General features: G+C 45.1%; 1 protein-coding gene and 1 long non-coding RNA gene across 2 annotated transcripts in view; both read right to left on the bottom strand.

The window, feature by feature from the left end:
- Positions 1-322: 322 nt before the first annotated feature.
- LOC148131072 (uncharacterized) lies at positions 323-1186 on the bottom strand. Its single transcript, XR_015748413.1, has 2 exons — positions 706-1186; positions 323-415 (listed from the first exon to the last, which is right to left on the bottom strand). It is a non-coding gene; the product is annotated as an uncharacterized LOC148131072 (long non-coding RNA).
- Positions 1187-6027: 4841 nt separating this feature from the next.
- Positions 6028-23369, bottom strand: part of OPRL1 (opioid related nociceptin receptor 1) — a 42985-nt gene continuing 25643 nt past the window's right edge. The window contains exons 2-3 of the mRNA XM_026688613.2: positions 11578-11933; positions 6028-7274 (exon numbers count right to left, since the gene is read on the bottom strand). Of these exons, the coding sequence (XP_026544398.1) occupies positions 6751-7274; positions 11578-11933 (880 nt within the window). The 3' untranslated portion in view covers positions 6028-6750. The remainder of the gene's footprint in view (positions 7275-11577; positions 11934-23369) is intronic.

Below are 23369 nucleotides of genomic sequence, written 5' to 3'. Positions count from 1 at the left end.
TTTTCTGGCACTGAAGAATAAATAGAAAGCACTACAGATAGGCCAGTCCTCAAATTACAACCACAATGCAGTTATTAAATGAGATATATTATGGGACTGACCTGATTTTAAAGCCATTTTTACCACTTTTCCTTCTGGAAGATGAGGGTCTCTGGAGCCAAATTTGGGGAAATTTAGAGGCTGGGAAAGAAGATGGGAGGAAAGGAAATTCACTTGCCCAAAGAAGACCTGTGTTACACTGAGTGGAATGTAGGACAGCTAATATCATGACACACATATCTTCTTGCTTTGAGAAGATCCAAGTTCAACCAAATTAGGTGGACTCCGTCAAACTAACTTCCTTCTCCATCAAACCAGCTTTCTTCTCCATCAAACTTGCTTTTGAGATTATCCAAGTTCACTTGAATTAGGTGGACTCCATCAAATTAGCTTCCTTCTCCATCAAACTAGTTTCTTTTCCATCAAACTAGCTTCCTTCTCCATCAAACTAGCTTCCTTCTCCATCAAACTAGCTTCCTTCTCCATCAAACTAGCTTCCTTCTCCATCAAACTAGTTTCTTTTCCATCAAACTAGCTTCCTTCTCCATCAAACTTGCTTTTGAGAAGATCCAAGTTCACCTGAATTAAGTGAACTCCATCAAACTAGCTTCCTTCTCCATCAAATATGTTTTTGAGAAAATCCAAATTTACCTGAACTAGGTGGACTCCCATCAAATTAGCTTCCATCCTTCTCCATCAAACTAGTACAGATTTTGGGGAATGTCATTTAGGAGTTGACAGATCACACCCACCCCAACTCATTAGAAATTTAATCTACTTGGAGTTCTTTAAGGTTCTGGACATGGTAGGACTTCTCAGGGCAAGCTCTGCCTTTTGCCTTCCAGGAAACAAACCTTTCTCACAATTCAAGTGTTGCCTATTCTTGAAACATAGGTCAAGAGGTTGATCTTCTGCTTCTCCCCTCCCACATTTCAGCCATGCCCGAAGTTGCTCCATATCTCATTAGCTTTGTTCCTTGTTCCTGAAGCCCCCTGAAAAAAAGATGACCCACAGAACAAAATGGTTTGCAGTCCTAGGTGGACAAGAAGTGTTGGGACTTCCAGCAAAATCAACATATTAAATGCATGTGCGTATGCATGTATGCATGTATGCATATATGTTATATATATATATCTTTATACATATATATATATGTGTGTTTTCTTAAGTTTTCATGGGTATTTATATGTATGGTATTCAGCTTTGTTCAGGTATTTTCCCACGTCATTATAGTTGTGCTTTTAAAGTTGTAGCAACGTTTCGGCAGAATCTCATCTGCCATCATCAGGCTTCTGTGTTCGTCTATGACAGTCACAGACGAACACGATACAGAACCCGATGGCAGATGAGATTCTGCCAAACGTGCTACAACTTTAAAAGCACAACTATAATGACGCGGGAAAATACCCGAACAAAGCTGAATAACTTACATGTAAGTACCAAAACTTAAGAAGAAATATACAATAATATATACATATATATATATATATATATATATATATATATATATATATATATATATATATATATATATATATATATGTTTTCTTAAGTTTTCGTGGGTACTTACATGTATGGTGTGTGTGTGTGTGTGTGTGTGTGTGTGTGTATATATATATATATGTATGGTGTTCGGCTTGGTTCGGGTATTTTCCCATGTCATTGTAGTTCTTTTAAAGTTGTAGCAGCGTTTCAGCAGATCTCATCTGCCATCATCAGGCTTCTGTACAGAAGCCTGATGATGGCAGATGAGATTCTGCTGCTACAACTTTAAAAGAACTACAATGACGTGGGAAAACCCGAACCAAGCCGAACACCATACATGTAATACCAGAAAACTTAAGAATATATATATATATATATATATATATATATATATATATATATATATATATATATATATATATATATATATATATATAATATGTATGTGCGTATAAGTGTAATCATTAATTACTGGTTATCAGAAACATTTTCCATTAAAAAAATCTGTACATTCAGCAGCAGAGGAAAAAGACTTCACTTTTTTGTTTAAAATCGAATCTGAAGAGCCTGTTTACTTTTGCTCAGTGAAGTTTCCGAACCTTCATTCTTCATAACCTGCTATTTTTTAAAAAGAAAAAAGAAAATCCATTCTCCCAGGCACAATAATGGGGGGGGAAAAAACTTGTTTTCTCAGGCGCACTAAGGCCCAAGCACTGCATTTCACATCAATATTGATAATGAACATTCACAAGCTGCTTTTTGCAAAAGAGGCCAATGTTTTTATCAGGAAAAAAAATAGTTTTGTTTTCCTGAGGTTTCCCCCTACCACCCCCTTGTAGCTGAACCTCTTCCTGGTGAGACGTGGATATGGGTTTCACCTCGCAGCAAGATTGCTTCGGTTGATTTGTCTTCTCTCCGTCACTCGTAGAATCATAGACTGGAAGGGATTTTGAAGGTCTTCTAGTCCAACCCTCAAGCAGGGAAACTCCATCCCATTCTGGACTAATGGTGGTCCAATCTCTTCTTTAAAAGCCTCCAGTGGATGAAGCACATACAACTTCTGGTGGCAAGCTGTTCCACTGGTTGATTGTTCTCACTGTTGGAAATTTCCCCTCAGTTCCAGGTTGCTTGTCTCCTTGATTAGTTTCCATCCGTTGCTTCTTGTCCTGCCTTCTGGTGCTTTGGAGAAGAGGTTGACCCCCCTCTTCTTTATGGCAGCCCCTTAAATATTGGAAGACTGCCATCATGTCTTTCTTCCCTAAATCCTTCTTTGCTTGAAAAACTCCAGGGATGAAGCTTCCGTAACTTCTGGAGGCAAGCCATTCCATTGATTAATCATTCTTACTGTCAGGAAATTTCACCTTATTTCCAAGTTGGATTTCCCTCTGAGGATCTCAGGAGTGATAGAGAATAAACTGACTGCCCTCTTCTCTGTGACAGCCCCTCAAGTATTGGAAGATGCTGTCCTGTCACTCTTAATCCTTCTTTTCCTTAGGTAAGAGATACCTAGTTCCCTTAGCTGTTCATTGCACAATTTAGCCTCTAGATCCCTCATGATTTTAGGTCATTCTTCTCAACACTCTTTCTATGGCCTCAGCATTATTATTATTATTTTTTCTTCTTCTTCTTCTTCTTCTTCTTCTTCTTCTTCTTCTTCTTCTTCTTCTTCTTCTTCTTCTTCTTCTTCTTCTTCTTCTTCTTCTTCTTCTTCTTCTTCTTCTTCTTCTTCTTCTTCTTCTTCTTCTTCTTCTTCTTCTTCTTCTTCTTCTTCTTCTTCTTCTTCTTCTTCTTCTTTTCTATGTCTTTTTCTCTCCATCCTCCTTGGTGCCTTCCTGCTTTCCTTCCAGCATGGGGCCATTTTTAACAGATTAACAGAGTTGGACGGGACCTCGTAGGTCATCCCACCGCCCAAGCAGGAGATCCTATACCACTTCTGACCAAGGGCAGTCCAACCTCTTCTTGAAAGCTTCCAGGGATGAAACTCCCACAACTTCTGAAGGGCAACTTCTGTTCCATGGGTTGTTTATTCTCACTGCTAGAAAATTTCTCCTTATTTCCAGGTTGGATCTCTCCTTGATCAGTCTCTATCCATCCTTTCTTGTCTTTTTAGCAGCTGTGCTATCCTTGCGGCCAAGAAGGCCACTCGCTGTCGAGAAACATCTGGAGAACTTCTGTCCTCCTTCGACTTGAAACGACACAGAGATGTCTCCACCCAGAAACCAGGTGGATTTTTCTCTGGAAAAAAAAAAATGTCCTCTGGGCCTCCTTGACTGGAGGAAATTGTCACAAAAAAGAAGGATCAACGTGAAGAGAGAGAGATGCAGGAACGATGAGAATAGCATTAAGTGGAACTTGTGGTAATTAGCTCTTTTGGCTGGACGGCCACAGGGAAGGATCTCTGGATTTTTTCCATTGAGCATCTGTTGATGCCTGCTAAGACCTGGCACAACCGCAGAAAGACTGCAAAGACGAAAAGATCAGGACCAACACACCTCCACAAGTGGTACAGCAAAGCTGGCGAAGAGGCAGTAAGGTACATCTTCCCCACGCGATGATCCACGGGATCAAATCCCCAACCCCTTGCAACCCCCTTCCATACTTCTGCTCTAAACTGCTTTTCGTTGTAGGAGGGAGGGGGAAAAAGAATTACATTGGGCTTTTTCACACCTGCTCCTAAAACACAGATGATTTAAAAGAGACCATCCTAAACTCTTACAACGTCCGTGGACATTTGTAACCTGTAATCTGGAGTCTGCAGCTGCATACAAACTCTCTATCTTTTTTTTAAAAAGAAAGAAAAAAGAAAGAAAATAAAAACAGATTATGAAAAAGGGACGGGGTTTTTTGGGGGTGGGTGGGTAGATCTGGCCATAACATAAATTTATACAAGCCGTTATAAAGATTTTGCAACCATTCTGAGCACTTTCTTGGAAGAGGGGAAGAAAAGACCAAATCCATTTTCCATTGATTTTGCAAAATGTTGCAAATACGCCCAACTGTTGTGGGCATATCTCTATAAACAAAACCTGGCATGCCATCTCTATAGAACCTCCCTCTTCAGGGGAAGTCTACCTGCACGCATACCAAATCGTGGAGCTGTAGAACAGAGGGACACTTTGCCTCCCCACCCCTTCCACCAAAGAAACAGGGGCTGGAGGCTGTTTCGAGAGGAATACTAACTCTGAACAGAATCGGAGTTGTGTTTTTCCTGATCTGATGCTTAGGAGTCAGCAAAGTTACTTTTAATTGTCTACTTTCATCTCTTTGCCCACAAAAAAAAACCTGGTCAGGTTTGTCCTTTTCCATCTACTTGAGAAGCTGTAATCAGCTCAATGCTGCATCTTAGATTTCCTGCCAGAAACCCTGAATTAAAAAAAAAAAAAGGCAGAAAAATCAGGGTTAAGAAAAGTGTTGTCCTTTAAATCCACCCACTTCTGGAATGCTTAGTTTTTAATCCCTTGACCTTGTGGCCAGCATCAACCAGTTGCAATGGTTCCACTTCACATCAGATTCAGATGTGATTAAGATGAAGGGTCCCTCGCAATCCAACCTTTAGATTACATTCAGGGGAAGAAATACACGCGAGTCTTTTTCAAAGCAGAGAAAGAAACGTAAGGGATTATTTCCCCCGACTTGGTCACTGTACAGGATCTGGAGTCTGCAGGCTGCATACAAACTGTCTATCCGTGTTTGAAGAGTCGCTGGTTTCAAAATTTGGACTCTCCTACGAAAGAATGTTGTTACAGCTTACTCAACCACCGAAGATAGTAGTTTTCAAAAATTAAAGCCAATTCAACGCGTGTACGAGAAATCCCTTTAGGCCTCCGTTGTTCGTAAAATATCATTTAAAAACAAAACTCCCCCCCCCCCCAAATAAACATCCGTCTCTATTTTTCACTTTCCTTCGGCCCAAGGATTCCGGTGAGAATTGATTTCGGAGTCTTTCCGGTGTTACATACAATTTGCGAGGCTGTTGAAGCCGCCAAAGTCTGCAAAGGTACATGCTTTAGCTCTTTCGGTTCCTTGCTGCTAAGTTGGTGACAAAGATTTCCAGCACAGCCAGGTTTTTGCTGTGAATCTCTAGCCTTGGCTTGATGTGTGCAAAACACGCAGAACTGACGGTGTTAGCGGAATGTTAACAACAATTCTAGACAAGGTGTTAATGGCGACGGCAGCCGAGTCTCATTTGTAGATGTTGTCATGGTGTCTAAACTGTTAGGGTCTTCTACGAGCACATTTTCCCACTTCTTGAGTGTCTTTTTTTCCGACAGGCAAACACACACAGGCACGCTTGATGAGCACACAAGCACACACACACAAAGGTGGGGGGGGAGAGTGTGTGTATGTGTGTGTGAGAGAGAGAGACACACACACACAGAGAGAGAGAGAGACAGAGACAGAGAGAGACAGAGACAGACACACAAACACACAGAGAGAGAGAAAGATACAGAGAGACACACACAGAGAGAAACAGAGATAGGCAGAGACAGAGAGAGTGAGAGAGAGCAAGAGGCAGAGAGAGAGAGAGAGAGAGAGAGAGACAGAGAGAGACAAAGAGACAGAGTGAGTGTGAGAGAGAGAGAGAGAGAGACAGAAAAAGACAAAGTGTGAGAGAGAGAGACAGAGAAAGACAGAGAGACACACAGAGACAGAGAGACAGAGACAGAGAGAGAGACAGAGACAAAGAGAGTGAGAGAGAGGCAGAGACAGAGAGAACGAGCAAGAGAGACAGAGAGACAGAAACAGATAGAGACAGAGTAACAGTGTGTGTGTGTGTGAGAGAGAGAGAGACAGACAGACAGACAGACAGACAGAAAAAAACAAAGACAGAGAGAGAGTGAGAGAGACAGAGACAGAGAAAGACAGACAGAAAGACAGACAAACACACACACACACACACACAGATGCACATTTAAGAAGGAAAAGTCTGGACAATTGCACATCTGGTCGACCCAGAATTCCAGAAATTCGTCACCCGAAAGTATCTGGGAGTTCAAACCCCTATACAATCGTCAAAGAAGAAGCGTCAAATTCTCGCTTCCCGCTGACTCACTTCACGAAACGGTGGGAGCGAGGCATTCAAATGTTCCGGCTCTCCAAGGGTCTCCAATCCTGGGTCAAGACAATGAGCCATGCTCTTCAAAGAGCTGTGATCTGCGTTAGCTCCGACGTCGGCGTGGTTGGGCTCTGCTGACTGACGGGGACCATGGGGAGTTCCACGCCTAGTCATGCCGGGTTGTTTGTCCCGTCAGAGTTCTTGCAGGCGTAAGCCACATCCTTGGCGATGCTACACATACGGTTGGACATCTGGAGCTCCTTCCTGAAGGCCGATGGGAAGCAGAACTTCTTGAAGCACGTCTTGAAGTTCTCGTCCAGGAAGGCGTAGAGGACGGGGTTCAGGCAGCTGTTGGCGTAGCCCAAGGCGGTGCAGAAGTACAAGATGGATAAACTGAGTTCGTTGTCGGCCTTGGCTCCCAGACTTCGGACCAGGACGAAGATATGGACGGGAGTCCAGCAGATAATGAAGACGGCCACCACGACGAGAACCAACCGAGCGATACGCCGGAGGTTCCTGTCCTTCTCCTTCGATCCCGAGAGGACCCGGACGTTTTTCAGGCGCCTGATCATGAGGCTGTAGCAGATGGTGATCACCATGACTGGGATCATGAAGGAGAAAAGAAAAATGCAGATTCCGAAAATGGGCTCCCAGTAGTCCTCGGGTTCAGGAAGTCTAATGAGACAGTCTATTTCTGCAGGAGCAAAGAAACACAAATGAATAAGGTGGTTGGAAGGCATGCTGCTATTTTTTTTCACAGTGTATCAACCTTTCTCATACAGGTACGACAAAATAACAGAGTTGGAAGGGACCTTGGAGGTCTTCTAGTCCAACCCCCAGCTTAAGCACATAACCCTATACCGTATCAGATAAATAGAATAACAGAATAACAGAGTGGCTACCTATATTGCTTTTCTTATATTTGGTTTTGGTGGGTGCAGGTGAGGGGGACCTCTTTGAGTCCAGTTAGTGTATCCAGATTTATGACCACAACTGAACCCACATTTTCTGTTGTTACATGAGGTATTTGTTAAGCCGGTTTTGCCCCATTTTACGACCATTCTCGCCACATTTCTTAAGTGAACTACTGCAGTCGATAAGTTACTAAATAATTACCTCAACACTGTCCAACTATTTACTAAGTCTGCATAACTATTGTTGTGGTCTGACGGCAGCCTGTGGAGACGGCAGCAGAGTTGGACAGTGGGGAGGAACATGGGCCAGTCCAGGAGTCTGGGAAAGACTCGGACGAGGGTCCTGCATCTGATACAGAGATGAGGCCGGGGGCCATGTGGGAGTTATGTGCTGACTCTGGAGCCTCCAGAATCTGACAGCAGTGAGGCAGAGGAACAAGGGGAGCCTGTTCCCAGTGCGTGTCTGCGCAGAGCTGCCAGAAGGCAAGAACAGTTAAGACAAAAGGGGTGACTCGGGAGTAAGGCTTAGAGATGATTGGCCCCTCCCATACGACATAAAGGAGGAGCAAAGGGACACGAACCTTTGCAGGAAGCAACTTTGTTCGTACAGAGGGAATAAAAGAGAAGTGAAAGGGGAGTGGGGTTTGCAGGAGACAATTAGTTCAATTCATTAGGGTGAAGATCCGTTCCTGACTTCTTGCCAAGTATTGTCTGCTACAGCATGGCGTGTGGAAGATATCAGCCTGGCAACTCTCCAAGCCTGATAAAAGTCTGGTGAAATCTCTTGAAAGACTGTTGGCCGGGACTTTGCTGGAGAGGAATACACTTTAACTTAAATAATAGGGGGTTTATCGGGATGAGGAGTCAGTTTCATGATCTTGGGAAGCCTGGGTCAGAACAGGGTTTGTGTAAGGAAATCATTGCAGCGATGTGATCATGTTGGATACCTGCATGGCTTGTGGTAGATGTGCCTGGCCCCTCCTGAGGGCTTCTCTTGCAGATGATATTTAGCTAATATCCTAGCCAAGGCTTAACCCCCCAAAGGCATTTTATCTACCAAGCTTTGGGCTTTTTAACACAGTACCAGCACTGATTTTTCTCTCTCCCCTCCCTTCTGCAAATTGTCCTGGAAACCTGAACGATATGTCAAGGGTGCTGTTAAGACTGCCGGCAAACCCATGTAAGCTCAGGATTAGTCAGAGTTATTTCACACTCAGCAGTTAGGGAAGGAATCATGGCTCCTGTGTGTTTTGCAGGCAAGCAAGCAATTGGAGGGAGGGAGGGAGGAAGGAGAAGGGAAAGAAGGGGAGAGGAGGAAATGAGAGGAAGAAAGGAGATGAGAAAGAGGGAGGGAGGGAGGAAAGAGAAGGGAAGAAGGGGAGAGGAGGAAAGGAGAGGAAGAAAGGAGATGAGAAAGAGGGAGGGAGGGAGGAAAGAGAAGGGAAGAAGGGGAGAGGAGGAGATGAGAGGAAGAAAGGAGATGAGAAAGAGGGAGGGAGGGAGGAAGGAAGGAAGGAAGGAGAAGGGGAGAGGAGGAGATGAGAGGAAGAAAGGAGATGAGAAAGAGGGAGGGAGGGAGGAAAGAGAAGAGAAGGGGAGAGGAGGAGATGAGAGGAAGAAAGGAGATGAGAAAGAGGGAGGGAGGGAGGAAGGAAGGAAGGAGAAGGGGAGAGGAGGAGATGAGAGGAAGAAAGGAGATGAGAAAGAGGGAGGGAGGGAGGAAGGAAGGAAGGAGAAGGGGAGAGGAGGAGATGAGAGGAAGAAAGGAGATGAGAAAGAGGGAGGGAGGGAGGGAGGAAGGAAAAGAGAAGGGGAGAAGGGGAGAGGAGGAGATGAGAGGAAGAAAGGAGATGAGAAAGAGGGAGGGAGGGAGGAAGGAAGGAAGGAAGGAGAAGGGAAGAAGGGGAGAGGAGGAGATGAGAGGAAGAAAGGAGATGAGAAAGAGGGAGGGAGGGAGGGAGGAAAGAGAAGGGAAGAAGGGGAGAGGAGGAGATGAGAGGAAGAAAGGAGATGAGAAAGAGGGAGGGAGGGAGGAAGGAAGGAAGGAGAAGGGGAGAGGAGGAGATGAGAGGAAGAAAGGAGATGAGAAAGAGGGAGGGAGGGAGGGAGGAAGGAAAGAGAAGGGGAGAAGGGAGAGAGGAGGAGATGAGAGGAAGAAAGGAGATGAGAAAGAGGGAGGGAGGGAGGAAGGAAGGAAGGAAGGAGAAGGGAAGAAGGGGAGAGGAGGAGATGAGAGGAAGAAAGGAGATGAGAAAGAGGGAGGGAGGGAGGGAGGAAAGAGAAGAGAAGGGGAGAGGAGGAGATGAGAGGAAGAAAGGAGATGAGAAAGAGGGAGGGAGGGAGGAAGGAAGGAAGGAGAAGGGGAGAGGAGGAGATGAGAGGAAGAAAGGAGATGAGAAAGAGGGAGGGAGGGAGGAAGGAAGGAAGGAGAAGGGGAGAGGAGGAGATGAGAGGAAGAAAGGAGATGAGAAAGAGGGAGGGAGGGAGGGAGGAAGGAAAGAGAAGGGGAGAAGGGAGAGGAGGAGATGAGAGGAAGAAAGGAGATGAGAAAGAGGGAGGGAGGGAGGAAGGAAGGAAGGAAGGAGAAGGGAAGAAGGGGAGAGGAGGAGATGAGAGGAAGAAAGGAGATGAGAAAGAGGGAGGGAGGGAGGGAGGAAGGAAAGAGAAGGGGAGAGGAGGAAAGGAGAGGAAGAAAGGAGATGAGAAAGAGGGAGGGAGGGAGGAAGGAAGGAAGGAGAAGGGGAGAGGAGGAGATGAGAGGAAGAAAGGAGATGAGAAAGAGGGAGGGAGGGAGGAAAGAGAAGAGAAGGGAGAGGAGGAGATGAGAGGAAGAAAGGAGATGAGAAAGAGGGGAGGGAGGGAGGGAGGAAGGAAAGAGAAGGGGAGAAGGGGAGAGGAGGAGATGAGAGGAAGAAAGGAGATGAGAAAGAGGGAGGGAGGGAGGGAGGAAGGAAGGAAGGAGAAGGGAAGAAGGGGAGAGGAGGAGATGAGAGGAAGAAAGGAGATGAGAAAGAGGGAGGGAGGGAGGGAGGAAGGAAAGAGAAGGGGAGAGAAGGAAAGGAGAGGAAGAAAGGAGACGAGAAAGAGGGAGGGAGGAAGGAAGGAAAGAGAAGGGAAGAAGGGGAGAGGAGGAGATGAGAGGGAGGAGATGAGAGGGAGAGAAGGAGAGAGAGGAGGAAGAGAGGGAGGGAGATGAGAGGAAGAAAGGAAGAGAGGGAGGGAAGGAGGGAGAAAGAAGGAAGGAAGGAAATGGGACAGAAGGGAGGAAATGGAAGAAGGAAGGAAATGTGAAAGAAAGAAATGGGACGGAAGGAAGGAAATGGAAGAAGGAAGAAGATGGGAAACGTGGAAGGAAGGAAGGGATTTTCTTTTTCCTGAAAAAAAAAAAAAGAATTTATATTTCAAACAGAATATTTTTTTAAAAAAAATTGATGCATGCTTTTTGAATTATACAAGTACCAGAAAGGTGCTCCACGCTACTATATTAGACTTTTAGCGGTGACTGTCATCCAAGTTCATTCAGATCTCACAGTCCCCCAATGACTGAGCTATGATTGAGGGACATTTTCCCTATTTTACCTCCGGTGTTTTAGGCAGACTTGGGGAAACCCAATGAGATGCCAGGGTCAGCTTTGGAAGCCATATTGAGACCAGAAGCTCCCACACTGCCACCTTTTGAGTCTGGGAAAGTGAGAAGGGGAGGGGGGAATTTATTGGAGTATATCTAGTTAGACATAGCAACAATCTTTTTTTCTGATTCAAGGTCAGGTCGTGTTGCACCTAAGTGAGAGGAAGTCTTAACTTGGGACGGATGGTGATTGGGGCACATGATGCGATGATGGGTGCAGGGGATGATGGATTTTGTAGTTTTTACTTATTGTAAGGAAGCCCGGAACTTTCAGATTCGGGATTCCCCAGTTGTGCCAGTTTACTATCCAAATAAAAAGGAACCTTTATGTCTGTCTTGGAGTTATTGAGCGGAGTGGAGGGTTGCTGGAATGGCCAGCCTACGTTCATTGTTTTCCGTTTCCGTTTAAAGGCAGCCCCATCCTACCCCAACCTTCTTCATGTCCTGCTCCTCACCGTCGTTTTCTCTCTCTGTGGAGCCCATCACCATGACCGGGATGCCGAAGACGGAAGCTAAGGCCCAGATGCCCACGTTGACCACTTTGGCCTTGTGTGGCGTGCGGATGTCCAGGGCCTTGATGGGGTGGCAGATAGCGATGTAGCGGTCCACGCTCATCATGGTCAGGGTGAAGGTGCTGGTGAACATGTTGTAGTAATCGATGGAGACGGCGATCTTGCAGAGAGCATTCCCAAAGGGCCAGGAGCCCAGGAAGGTATCCGTGCCTTGGAAAGGTAAGGTTATGAGGCACAAGGTGTCTGCCAAGGCCAGGTTGAAGATGTAGATGTTGGTGGCCGTCTTCATCTTGGTGAATCTAGAGAGCAGAGGGAGAAAGCCATGAAAAACTGGGTCGGATCGTATAAAAAAATCACAGAGGTTTACATACACCATTAAGAACGTTGCATTAAAGAGCAATCAAGCTAGGCTTTCCATCTCTGGTGTATTGTGGCAACTTCTGGAAAAGGAGAGGGAAGGAGGGAGGGAGGGGAGGAGGGGAATGGGATGGGGGAAGAAGAAGAAGGAGGAGAAGGAGAGGAGGAGGAGGAAGAAGAAGAGGAAGAAGAAGAGGAAAAAGAAGAGGAGGAAGAGGAAGAAGAAGAGGAGGAAGAGGAGGAGGAGGAGGAAGAGGAGGAAGAGGAGAAAGAAGAAGAAGAGGAGAAGGAGGAAGAAGAAGAGGAGGAGGAGGAAGAGGAGAAGGAGGAAGAAGAAGAAGAGGAGGAGGAGGAGGAGAACAAGGAGGAGGAGGAGGAGGAGGAGGAGGAGGAGGAGGAAGAAGGAGGAGGAGGAGGAGGAGGAGGAGGAGGAGAAGAAGAAGAAGAAGAAGAAGAAGAAGAAGAAGAAGAAGAAGAAGAAGAAGAAGAAGAAGAAGAAGAAGAAGAAGAAGAAGAAGAAGAAGAAGAAGACGACAGTGGTCCACATCTAATCCTTTGGGGACAGTTTCAAGCACTTCCAAATCCCACTCACTTGAAGCTGACTTCATTTATGATGGGAGGAGGAGGAGGAGGAGGAGGAGGAGGAGGAGGAAGAGGAGGAAGAGGAGGAAGAAGAAGAGGAGGAGAAGGAGGAAGAAGAAGAGGAGGAGGAGGAAGAGGAGAAGGAGGAAGAAGAAGAAGAGGAGGAGGAGAACAAGGAGGAGGAGGAGGAGGAGGAGGAGGAGGAGGACAACGATGACGTCTCCTACTGTGGGGTCCTCAGTGCTCTCTAAGTTGGTTGTTTTCTTGCAGACATTTCATGACCAAACTAGGTAACATCATCAGTGCTAGAAGGGAGTGAGGTTTCCTCTCTGTTGATACACAAGTAGTTTGCCTTGCCCTGTCAGTGTTGGTGGGTTTGGTTGATTCTCTAACTGCCCATCTCACACATGTGATTCTGGGCAGCTTACAAGGTTAAAAGAGAAAAAATACCATTTAGAAATATTTTTGAGCAGGAATTGGAAGAAATAATAATACATGGCAGGTTTCCAAACCCACCCACCCCCACCCGTTCTAACATGGTACTTTTCATTCCCCATAACATATTTTACGAACCACAACAAATAGATGTATGCCAGTGGGAATAGATAGATTTCCATTTCCACCAAAAGCTTTCTTAATTGCCTAGAACATTTTTGCACAACGACACATTAAACAGAACATCTTAACTACAGCTTCATGGAAACGTCGTTTCTCACTTTCTCCAGACTCTTTCCAAATGACATAATAAGCCGCCGCTAAAAGTGGAAGGACAAAGAGAATACAGGGTGAGCCACGACCATACCCAGTCCCCTTTTTCTGCCATCTACCCCCAATAATTATGATTAATATTGACCCGTGTCCTTTGTCTCTTTGCAAGAATTGGGAAACGTCACAGTGAAGCAAGATATCTATGGAGGTTCAGATCATGGTTGTCCCAATGGTGCTTTTTTCCCCCAAAAAGCAACTGGATTTTCTGGATTATTATTATTATTATTATTATTTGAAGACGTTTCGCTTCTCCTCCAAGAAGCTTCTTCAGCTCTGACAGGATGGTGAGGAATAGAAGGATTTATACTCCTTGCAGACAGCTGGTCATTTGCATCCTTTTTAGAGAGATAATGAGGCCACCTGGAGGTTTGTCTGCATTAAGGTCATAAGTCTGTTCATTGTGTAGACTGTCTCTTTTTGTGAAAAACATTTCCGCAATTCAAACCCATTCAATTTACTGACACTGGACTGCCATTTGTCAGAAGTGATGTGGGGTCTCCTGCTTGGGCGGCGGGTTGGACTAGATGACCTACAAGGTCCCTTCCAACTCTGTCAATCTGTTACTTTCTGTAAACTAACAAACGTAGAGAAAACTTCCATAGAACTTAGAACCATCAGGCTGAAAGGGACTTGGAGGTTTTCTAGCCCAGTGGTTGCCAACCACTGGTGGTCTGTGAGAAAATTTTGGTGGTCTGCAGACAAATGTCATCCCCAAAGCAATTAATCTGGGCTGTGCAGGAACACAAGGCTGTGTTGCCCACATGGCCCGCAGGAACACAAGGCTTGCATCGCTTGCATTGCGAACAACACAAGGAAGTGAGGGAAGAGGAGAAAGGGCGGAGGGGGAATTGCCCCACTCACCCCATGCGCCTGGCCTGGCCACCGGGCTGCTTCTTTCCGCTCCTTTCTTCTTCTGCTGCATGCAAGGAAAGCAGCAAAAGTCTTTCTTTCTCTCCTCCCAAACTCTTTGGGACCCTGCAAGGCCTCCTGCTCCAAGATGCTGTGCTGGCAAAGACTCATTTCTGGCAGAGTTTGGGGGAGAGAAAGAAAGACTTCTGCTGCTTCTGCTGCTTTCCTTGCATGAAGCCAAAGTCTCTCTCTCTCTCCCCCTGAGAACGGAGCTGGAGACGGTATCCTGCGATCCCAAATAAAGAACGATCGATCGGTAGGAAAACGGGGTGGGGAATTTTCCTGCAGATTTTTTTGGGGAGATTTCCCCAGGGTCTCTGGTCCGCAGGATTTAAAATTATGAGTTTGGTGGTCCCTGAGGTCCAAAAGGTTGGCGACCCCTGTTCTAGTCCAACCCCGACTCAAGGCAGGAGACTTTATGCCATCCCGGTTGAATGGTTGCCCAATCTTTTCTTGAAAACCTCCAGTGATGGAGAACCCACAAGTTCTAGAGGCAGGCTGTTCCACTGGTTAATTGTCCTCACTGTCAGGAAATTCCTCCTTAGTTCTAGGTTGGTTCTCTCCTTGATAATTTCCCATCCATTACTTCTCCTGCCTTCATCTAGAGGTTATCTTGCAAACTTATATATTGTTGCCTGTATCATATCAGTTGGGGGTTTCTTCCAACCCCCCCCCCCCCCCCAAGATTCACAATTTTCTCATGGAACAATTATCTGGGATTCTCATTTATTGAACCATGAAATGGTGACAAACCTCTGAGTAATAGCTGCTAAGTGTTGATGATGAAATGACAGTTCCTGGGGAAAACATATGAAACTACAGCATCACCAGGAATTCTAGGTTTACGGGAGGGAGGGAAGGAAAGGGAGAGAGGGAAAGAAGGAGAGAGGGAGAAAAGGAGGGAGGGAAGGAGAGAATTCATGGGAAGAAAGAGAGGGAGGGAGGGAGGGAGGAATAGAGGGTAGAAAGGAGTGAAAGAGGGAGAGAGGGAGGAAAGGAGGAAGGGAGGGAGAGATTGATGGGAAGGAGGAGAGGGAGGGAGAGGAGGGAGGAATAGAGGGTGGGAAAGAGGGAAAGAAGGAGAGAGGGAGGAAAGGAGAGAGGGAGAGATCGAAATGGGAAGGGAAGGAGGGAGGGAAAGGAGAGAGGGAGGAAAGGAGGGCGTGAGAGAAAGAGATAGGAAGAAAGGAAGGAGGGGAGGAGAGGAAAGGAAAGGAAAATAGGAAAGGAAAGGAAAGGAAAGGAAAGGAAAGGAAAGGAAAGGAAAGGAAAGGAAAGGAAAGGAAAGGAAAGGAAAGGAAAGGAAGAAAAATAGGAAAGGAAAGGAGAGGAGAGGAGAGGAGAGGAGAGGAGAGGAAAGGAAAGGAAAGGAAAGGAAAGGAAAGGAAAGGAAAGGAAAGGAAAGGAAAGGAAAGGAAAGGAAGAAAAATAGGAAAGGAGAGGAGAGGAGAGGAGAGGAGAGGAAAGGAAAGGAAAGGAAAGGAAAGGAAAGGAAAGGAAAGGAAAGGAAAGGAAAGGAAAGGAAGAAAAATAGTAAAGGAGAGGAGAGGAAAGGAAAGGAAAGGAGAGGAGAGGAGAGGAGAGGAGAGGAAAGGAAAGGAAAGGAAAGGAAAGGAAAGGAAAGGAAAGGAAAGGAAAGGAAAGGAACACAGGAAGGAGAGTGATGGGAACGAAGGAAGTCAAGAACGAAGGAGAGAGAAAGAAAGAAGAGAGAGACAGAGACAGAGACACACACAGAGAGATAACTCAAGACTAAAAAATAGATATCCTCTTTAAGACCTGTTGTGAACCTATGGAAAGCTTTCACATAGAAATGTCCCAATCACTCTTTGATTAAATCTGTGCCATCATTTCAGACTCCTGGCACCAAGTGGTGGGATTCAAAATATTTTACTACTGGTTCTGTGGACGTGGCTTGGTGGGCGTGGCAGGGGAAGGTTACTGCAAAATCCCCCTTCCCTCTCCACCCCACTAACCTGCTTTCCAGCTCCATTCTCCTGTGCAGGGCAACCAAAGGAGATGAAGACGATCAGCTGGGACTCAATGGGAGGCAGAGAATAGAAGGGCGTGGCCAGTCAAAGGTGGCATTTGCCAGTTCTCCGAACGACTCAAAATTTCCACTGCTCCAGAACCAGTCAGAACTTGCTGAATACCACCTCTGCCTGGCACCCCTATAACTCAAGGAATGGAGCCCTTGCAGGGAACCCCATGTTGCCCATTTGCCTGACCCAAAACCTCCCAGAAGCCTTCGCACCTTCACTGCAGAGATAGCAGCCTTATGAATCTGGCAGGAACCACCCCTGCTCTTAACGTCTGCGCCATCGATCCTGAACTACTATTTAAAAAGATGTTGAGACGCTAGAAATAGTACAGAGAAGAGCAACCAGGATGATTAGGGGACTGGAGGCTAAAACATACGATGGACGGTTGCAGGAACTGGGCCTGGCTAGTCTAGGGAAGAGAAGGACCAGGGGAGACGTGATATAGCAGTCTTCCAATACTTGAGGGGCTACCACAGAGAGGAGGAAGGGGTCAAGCTATTTTCCAAGGCCAGACAAGGAATAATGGATGGGAACTGAACAAGGAGAGATTGAACCTGGAAATAAGGAGAAACTTTCCGACAATGAGAACAATCAACCCATGGAACAGAAGTTGCCTTCAGAAGTTGTGGGAGCATCATCACTGGAGGCTTTCAAGAAGAGATTGGATTGCCATCTGTCAGAAATGGTGTAGGATCTCCCGCTTCGGCAGGGGGTTGGACTAGATGACCTGCAAGGTCCCTTCCGACTCTGATTTAAAAAAAACAAAAAACTTTTTCTCCAAACGGGGAAACCAACCCAGCTATTTCTTGAAGGACGACGTCGCCTCTTGGATCTCAAACCCAGCTTGTCCTGAGACTGGGGGTTTATTCCTTTGCTCAGAAACGAGAGCTGCACCTTAGCATAAGTATGCAGATGTCGTCTCGGCCGTGTGCTATTTTTCCTGAAACGATTCCCTGGTTTATAATGACAGATGCTCCATGAATCCAGAATAAGCCTCGGCTGGTTCATCTCAACGCGAAGCAGTGAGAAGCGGATGAGTCATCAGCAAAAAAAAAAAATTAAAATAAATAAAAAAAACCCACTGCTGGACCAGGAGAGAAGGTGGGGGATGGCGCCCAGGACATGTTTGGCACGTAGGAAGGGCCCCAAAAATCGCCTCCTGGCAAATCTAGCTTGAGAGATTTTTGGGGGTGGGGTGGGGGGAGAAGCAACTTGGACCACGCCCCCCAAATAATCATCTTGCAACCTTGTCATCCTTGGCAGGGCCATCATCATCCTTCTGGTTCTAAGCTCCCTGATAACCAGCCACTTTGCTGCAGGAAAAACAGCTGCACGTGGAGCCTGGCTTGCTCTCGGTAGCAATTGCGGTCTTGCAAGTGGAATTGTGTGGCCAAATTCCCTTCCAACCGGCGTATGTTGCCATCAGACCTGGCATCTTTTATTGATATCTATTCATATGCATGCCTGCCTGCATTTTATAGCCCTTTGCTTTTCTGCAGGACATCTGGGCTCGCCGGGCCTCCTTCTATTATGATTATTTTTGTTTTAAAGCTGGTTTTTCATGCTCGCTGGCTGGTTTGTATTCGGCATTTGGATTGTCGTGGCCAGCCGCCTGGAGGCTTTGGCTTAAGGAGGAAGGTGGGAAATTAAAGCAAATCAATTAAAAATCAATAAAGGAGGGAGGGGAGGGAGGGGAAGGGAAGGAAAAAGGAAAGGAAGGAAAGGAAAGGGAGCAAAATAGGGGAGGGGAGGGGAAGGGAGGGGAGGGAAGGAAAAAGGGAAGGGAAGAGGGCAAAATAGGAGGGAAGGGGAGGGGAGGGGAGGGGAGGGGAGGGAGGGAAGGAAAGGAAAGGAAAGGAAAGGAAAGGAAAGGAAAGGAAAGGAAAGGAAAGGAAAGGAAAGGAAAGGAAAGGAAAGGAAAGGAAAGGAAAGGAAAGGAAAGGAAGCAAAATAGGAGAGGAGAGGAGAGGAGAGGAGAGGAGAGGAGAGGAGAGGAGAGGAAAGGAAAGGAAAGGAAAGGAAAGGAAAGGAAAGGAAAGGAAAGGAAAGGAAAGGAAAGGAAAGGAAAGGAAAGGAAAGGAAAGGAAAGGAAAGGAAAGGAAAGGAAAGGAAGAAAAATAGGAAAGGAGAGTAGAGTAGAGTAGAGTAGAGTAGAGTAGAGTAGTAGAGTAGAGTAGAGTAGAGTAGAGGAAAGGAAAGGAAAGGAAAGGAAAGGAAAGGAAAGGAAAGGAAAGGAAAGGAAAGGAAAGGGAAAGGAAAGGAAAGGAAAGGAAAGGAAGAAAAATAGGAAAGGAGAGTAGAGTAGAGTAGAGTAGAGTAGAGTAGAGTAGAGTAGAGTAGAGTAGAGTAGAGTAGAGTAGAGTAGAGTAGAGGAAAGGAAAGGAAAGGAAAGGAAAGGAAAGGAAAGGAAAGGAAAGGAAAGGAAAGGAAAGGAAGAAAAATAGGAGGAAAGGGAAAGGAAGGAAAGGCCCACTTCCGGTTCCTGCTATCCAAAGATTATTCAAATTCTTTTTCAAGATAAAGAGAGAGAGATGGGTCCATAATGACCCACGATAACTTTCTTATGAGAACTACATGGGAAAACAATTAAAATTGCCAGTCTGTCAGGATTCCGGCAGTTACTCCGATTAAATCTTGAGCCTTGAGTCACACTCCCCAAACTAAAAAGGATTTATTAGAAGTTAACTTTCTGGCATTAGCCTGGGCGTAGCCAACTCTGAGATACGTAATTCACTGTCACCCTTGATCCTGCTTTTCCCCCACACCCCTCTGGGTGTATCATCCAACGAAACACATCCATAGCCAAGAGTCATCAATCGTGCTCTCCAATTAGATTTTTGCACGCCAAAATGTTTGATGAGTTGACACAGTCAAGCTGTTGGGCAACATCTTAGTGTATATGGATCCCAAAGGGTATCCCTGCATTGTAGCTGCCAGAGGGTTGACTCTTTCTCTGGATGAATGCATTTCTTAGCAAACATGTGATTGTAAAACCACAGGTAATCCTCAATTTACGGCCACAACTGAACCCAACATTTCTGTTGTTAAGCACGAGAGGGAAGTCAGTTTCCACAATTTTTTTTTGCCACAGTTGACAATTGGATCGCTACGGTTGTTAAGTTAGCAACATGGTCGTTAAGTGAATCTGGCTCAGTTGCCAAGCACCTGAATTTTGATCACAAGACCCTGGAGATGCTGCAAAGGGTCGTAAGGGTGAAAAATGGTCACAGCGTCACTTTTTTTAAGCGCTGCTCTAACTTCGAACAGTCACTACATGAACTGTTGAAAGTCGAGGACTACCAATACTTTTCTTTGCTAGTGATATGCAAAGAAGTGACCATTAATTGTTTTCTAAGGTTCCCCCCCTCCCCGCAATTTCCCAGTTTGAAGATCTCCTGGTGGTGTCACATCCAAAGGTGAATCCACCAAGATTATCCTTGCTTAACTTCTAAGAAGTCCAGACAAGATCAGCCAGTGCTGCCCCTGCTGGCCTTCTACTACCCTGTTTCCCTGAAAATACGACCTACCCTGAAAGTAAATCCTAGCTTGAGTTTTATATGTGTGTCCCATATAAGCCCTACCCCCCCCAAAATAAGCCCTAATGAAGATCCCACCCACTCCAGAGTACTCAGGTAAAAATTAAGCTAGGGTGGGGATGTGAGGTGGGGTGGAGCTGCCAAACTACTTACCTTTGGACAGTTGTAGCCAGGCCTTTCACACCCTGACACCTGCCTTGCCAGCCCATTTCTTCTGCAGCCATCAAGGCTGGTGTTTTTCCCCTCTTGGAGTCTGAATCCGAGGAGGAAGATGAACAAGCTGACAGGGAATGGGAGTGTGGCTCCGTCGGCTGTGGAGGGAACTGGGGAAGGGCAAAGTCCAGCTGGGAAGAGCAGGGGAAAGGTAGAATAAGGGAGAGGGAATTCAAAGGAAGACCCAGGCCCATCTCCTCTTCATCCTAGGGCACGCATGGAGGAATGGAGAAGAGAGCAACATGGATTGCATGGCTTATGGGGGGAGGAAAGGGCCCTGATTCCCTTCATTAGCCATACCTGAGAATGAAAGTTTATAAGAAATGCAGGCTGTGTGCAGCAGCTGCTGGGAGCAAATGTGAATTTATCTTGTGTTGACTTTGCTTATCTGTGTTCCTGGCATCTTTCCAACTGTGTGAGTTTTGCTGTGCCTTCAATTCTGGAATTCTTGCTCCTGCCCTGCCAAACTACTTACCTCAGTTTGACTTGATTGGACTTAAAAGTTACAGTTTTTGTTGACCATGTTTTGGACTTGATTCTCTGCAGTTAAAGGCTGTTCCAGGGAGAGTTTTTCCCCAGCCAGAAGGTAACCTGGACATTGAGGGCAAAGTTGGAGCTATTAAAGGGACTCCTATTGATTATCTGACTGTGTTGCTTTTGTGCCACGCCCCAGGTCATCACAGCTGGCAAGGCTTTCCTGGAGGCCTCTGGAGCTGATAACAAAGCTCTGGATCGATCCTGAGCTCTGTTATCGCCTGCAGAGACCTTCAGGAAAACCTTGTCGGCTGCAGAAGAAGAAGTTCTTGAAGGCCTCTGACAGCGAAAAGGAGGCCAGTGGGGGAGACATGTGCAAGTGAGGTTAGTCAGTGGATGACATCCCCCCAAAATAAGACCTGGTGCCTTTTTTTGGGTGGCAAAAAATATATATAACACAGGGTCTTATTTTGGGGGAAACGCGGTAATATTTCGATCCGTTGGCATCCATATGCTTTCTTGCTACTTATATTTCCTTCAATTGTCTTGTCTTATTCTGCCCGGGATGTGAGTTTAAAAAAGAAAGATCAGCTCACGATCAGTTCACCAGGCTTCTCATAAATTATTTATTTGGTGTTCAACACCAGTTTAATTTAATTTAATCCTTATATTGAACTGCTCTCTCTCTCTCTCTCTCTCTCTCTCTCTCTCTCTCTCTCTTACTTTTTACTATTAGTTGACCTTTCATTCAGCGGATTGTTGAAAGAATACTCATTTCCTTCTTCTTCCTTTTTTTATTTGCATAAAATAACGTGAGGCATGAAAGGGGCCAGGGTGGGAGACGGAATTGATGGGGGGGGAAAGGAAGCCGTAATTTGGCATTTTCCTCGCGTAAAGATGGCGGCCTATTAACTCTTACACTAAATATTTCATGAAGCCAAATCTTTTATGAAAAGGGGCACCTGCTCTTCTTTTTAACTACCTGCCGTGTTTCTATGAAAACCAAGACCAGAACATTCTGTACTGAACATTTTACTAATAAACACACACATACACACACCCCTGCAATAATGCTGTCTCACTCCTAACATTTTCTTAATGTTCTTTTATTACAATTATTATTACTCTCTCTACTTTTCAGTATTTCAGTTCCCTCTCATTACTACTACTACTATTACTACTACTACTTCTCCTTCCTCCTCTTCTCCTCCTCCTCCTTCCTTCTCTCTTCTTCTCCTTCTCCTTCTTCTTCCTCCTCCCCTTTCTCCCCCCTCCTCCTCCTCTTCTTCTTCCTCTCCTCCTCCTTCTCCCCGTCTTCTTCTTCCTCCTCCTCTTCTTCTTTTCCTCTTCCTACTTCTTGTTCCTTCTCGTTCCTCTTCTTCTCCTTCTCCTCCTCCTTCTCTCCTCCTCCTCCTCCTCTCTCGTCTCTCTTCTTCCCCTTCCTTCTCCTCCTCCTTCTTTTTCTTCTTCCTCCTCCTCCTCTTCCCCTCCCTGCCCCTCCCCCTCCTATAATAAGACTAAGACAACACAGTTCAACTTTATATAAACGACATATAATTCAAAAGAATGTAAAAAAACAAACAAAGCCAATTCATTTTTGGGAGCTGAATTAACATCTGAAATAATTTTTCTGCCAATTCAAATGGGTACTGCTCTTGAGAGAAAAATGTTACACTCGGAATTGTGTTTTGCCATCAATTAGCTCAACAAACAATTTCTTTCTAAAAAGACACAGAAATATCCAGGCGATGAAAAATAACGATTTCCCATTGGATTAATGATCACTTTAACTGTATAAAAAACTGACACATAATGCCTGGCATTAGAATTACTGTACAGACATTTCAATTCTTTATTCCTGCCTCCTTCTAATCCGTGGAGAGTAAATAGCTATTATAAACAGCCAGTTACAAATATCTATTATAGGCGTACAATGTGGTACTTAATATTTTAATTCCTACAGTGCTACTAAGGGTTTTCGAGCTGCCAGCCCATATCCAGGCATTGTGTTAGTATCGTTCAGCTCTGCACAATTTGGCAAAGGACGGTTCTAATGTGGTTCTTCGTACAGCGATGGCAAAAAATCATGATCTGAGACTATTGATTGATTTTAAGTAAACATTTCACATTCTGTCAAGTTGTCCCATAAACAGTGTGACTTGCCAAAGTCAAAACTGCCATCAGTTGAGAGTATAATTTAGCATTAGATTAAAGAGAGCTGGTTGAGAGCAGGTTAAAAGCATTGAGCTAGAAACCAGGAGCCTGGGAGTTGTAGTTCTGCCTTTGGCATGAAAACCTCAGGAAAAGGTTTTATGTTTTAATTGTATATGTATAGACATTGTATATGCATATTTTATATGTACATTTAATTGTATATATGTATACTTACGTTTTAATTGTGTATGTATAGGCATATTTTTATGACTGTAAACTGCCCAGTGTTATTTTATAGTAAGATGTGTGGTCAATAAATTAAATAAACAAACAAACAAATGGACAACAGCAAATCACTTCTGAAAACTTTGCTAAGAAAACTGTAAAGATTCATCCAGGCTGTTACCAGCAGTCAAGAGTGATTGGAAGGCAGAGTAGATTTTGTTCTGTTCTGTTTTCTATTCTATTTTATTCTATTCGGTTCTGTTCTAGTCTCTTCTTTTCTACAATCTGTTTTCTCTATTCTGTTCTGTTCTCTGTTCTATTCTATTCTATTCTGTTTTCTATTCTATTTTATTCTGTTCTGTTCTCTGTTCTATTCTACTCTCTCTCTTCTCTTCTCTTTTACAATCTGTTATCTCTGTTCTGTTCTATTATTCTATTCCATATTCCATTCTGTTCTGTTCTGTTTGATCTGGTC

Source organism: Notechis scutatus, chromosome 3 (assembly GCF_049901735.1).
Source record: "Notechis scutatus isolate UNSWTSFEM ecotype Mainland chromosome 3, rNotScu1.2, whole genome shotgun sequence".
Classification (NCBI taxonomy): domain Eukaryota; kingdom Metazoa; phylum Chordata; class Lepidosauria; order Squamata; family Elapidae; genus Notechis; species Notechis scutatus.
The sequence above is the reverse complement of the archived record's forward strand: the minus strand, read 5'-3'. Positions and strand labels throughout refer to the sequence as shown.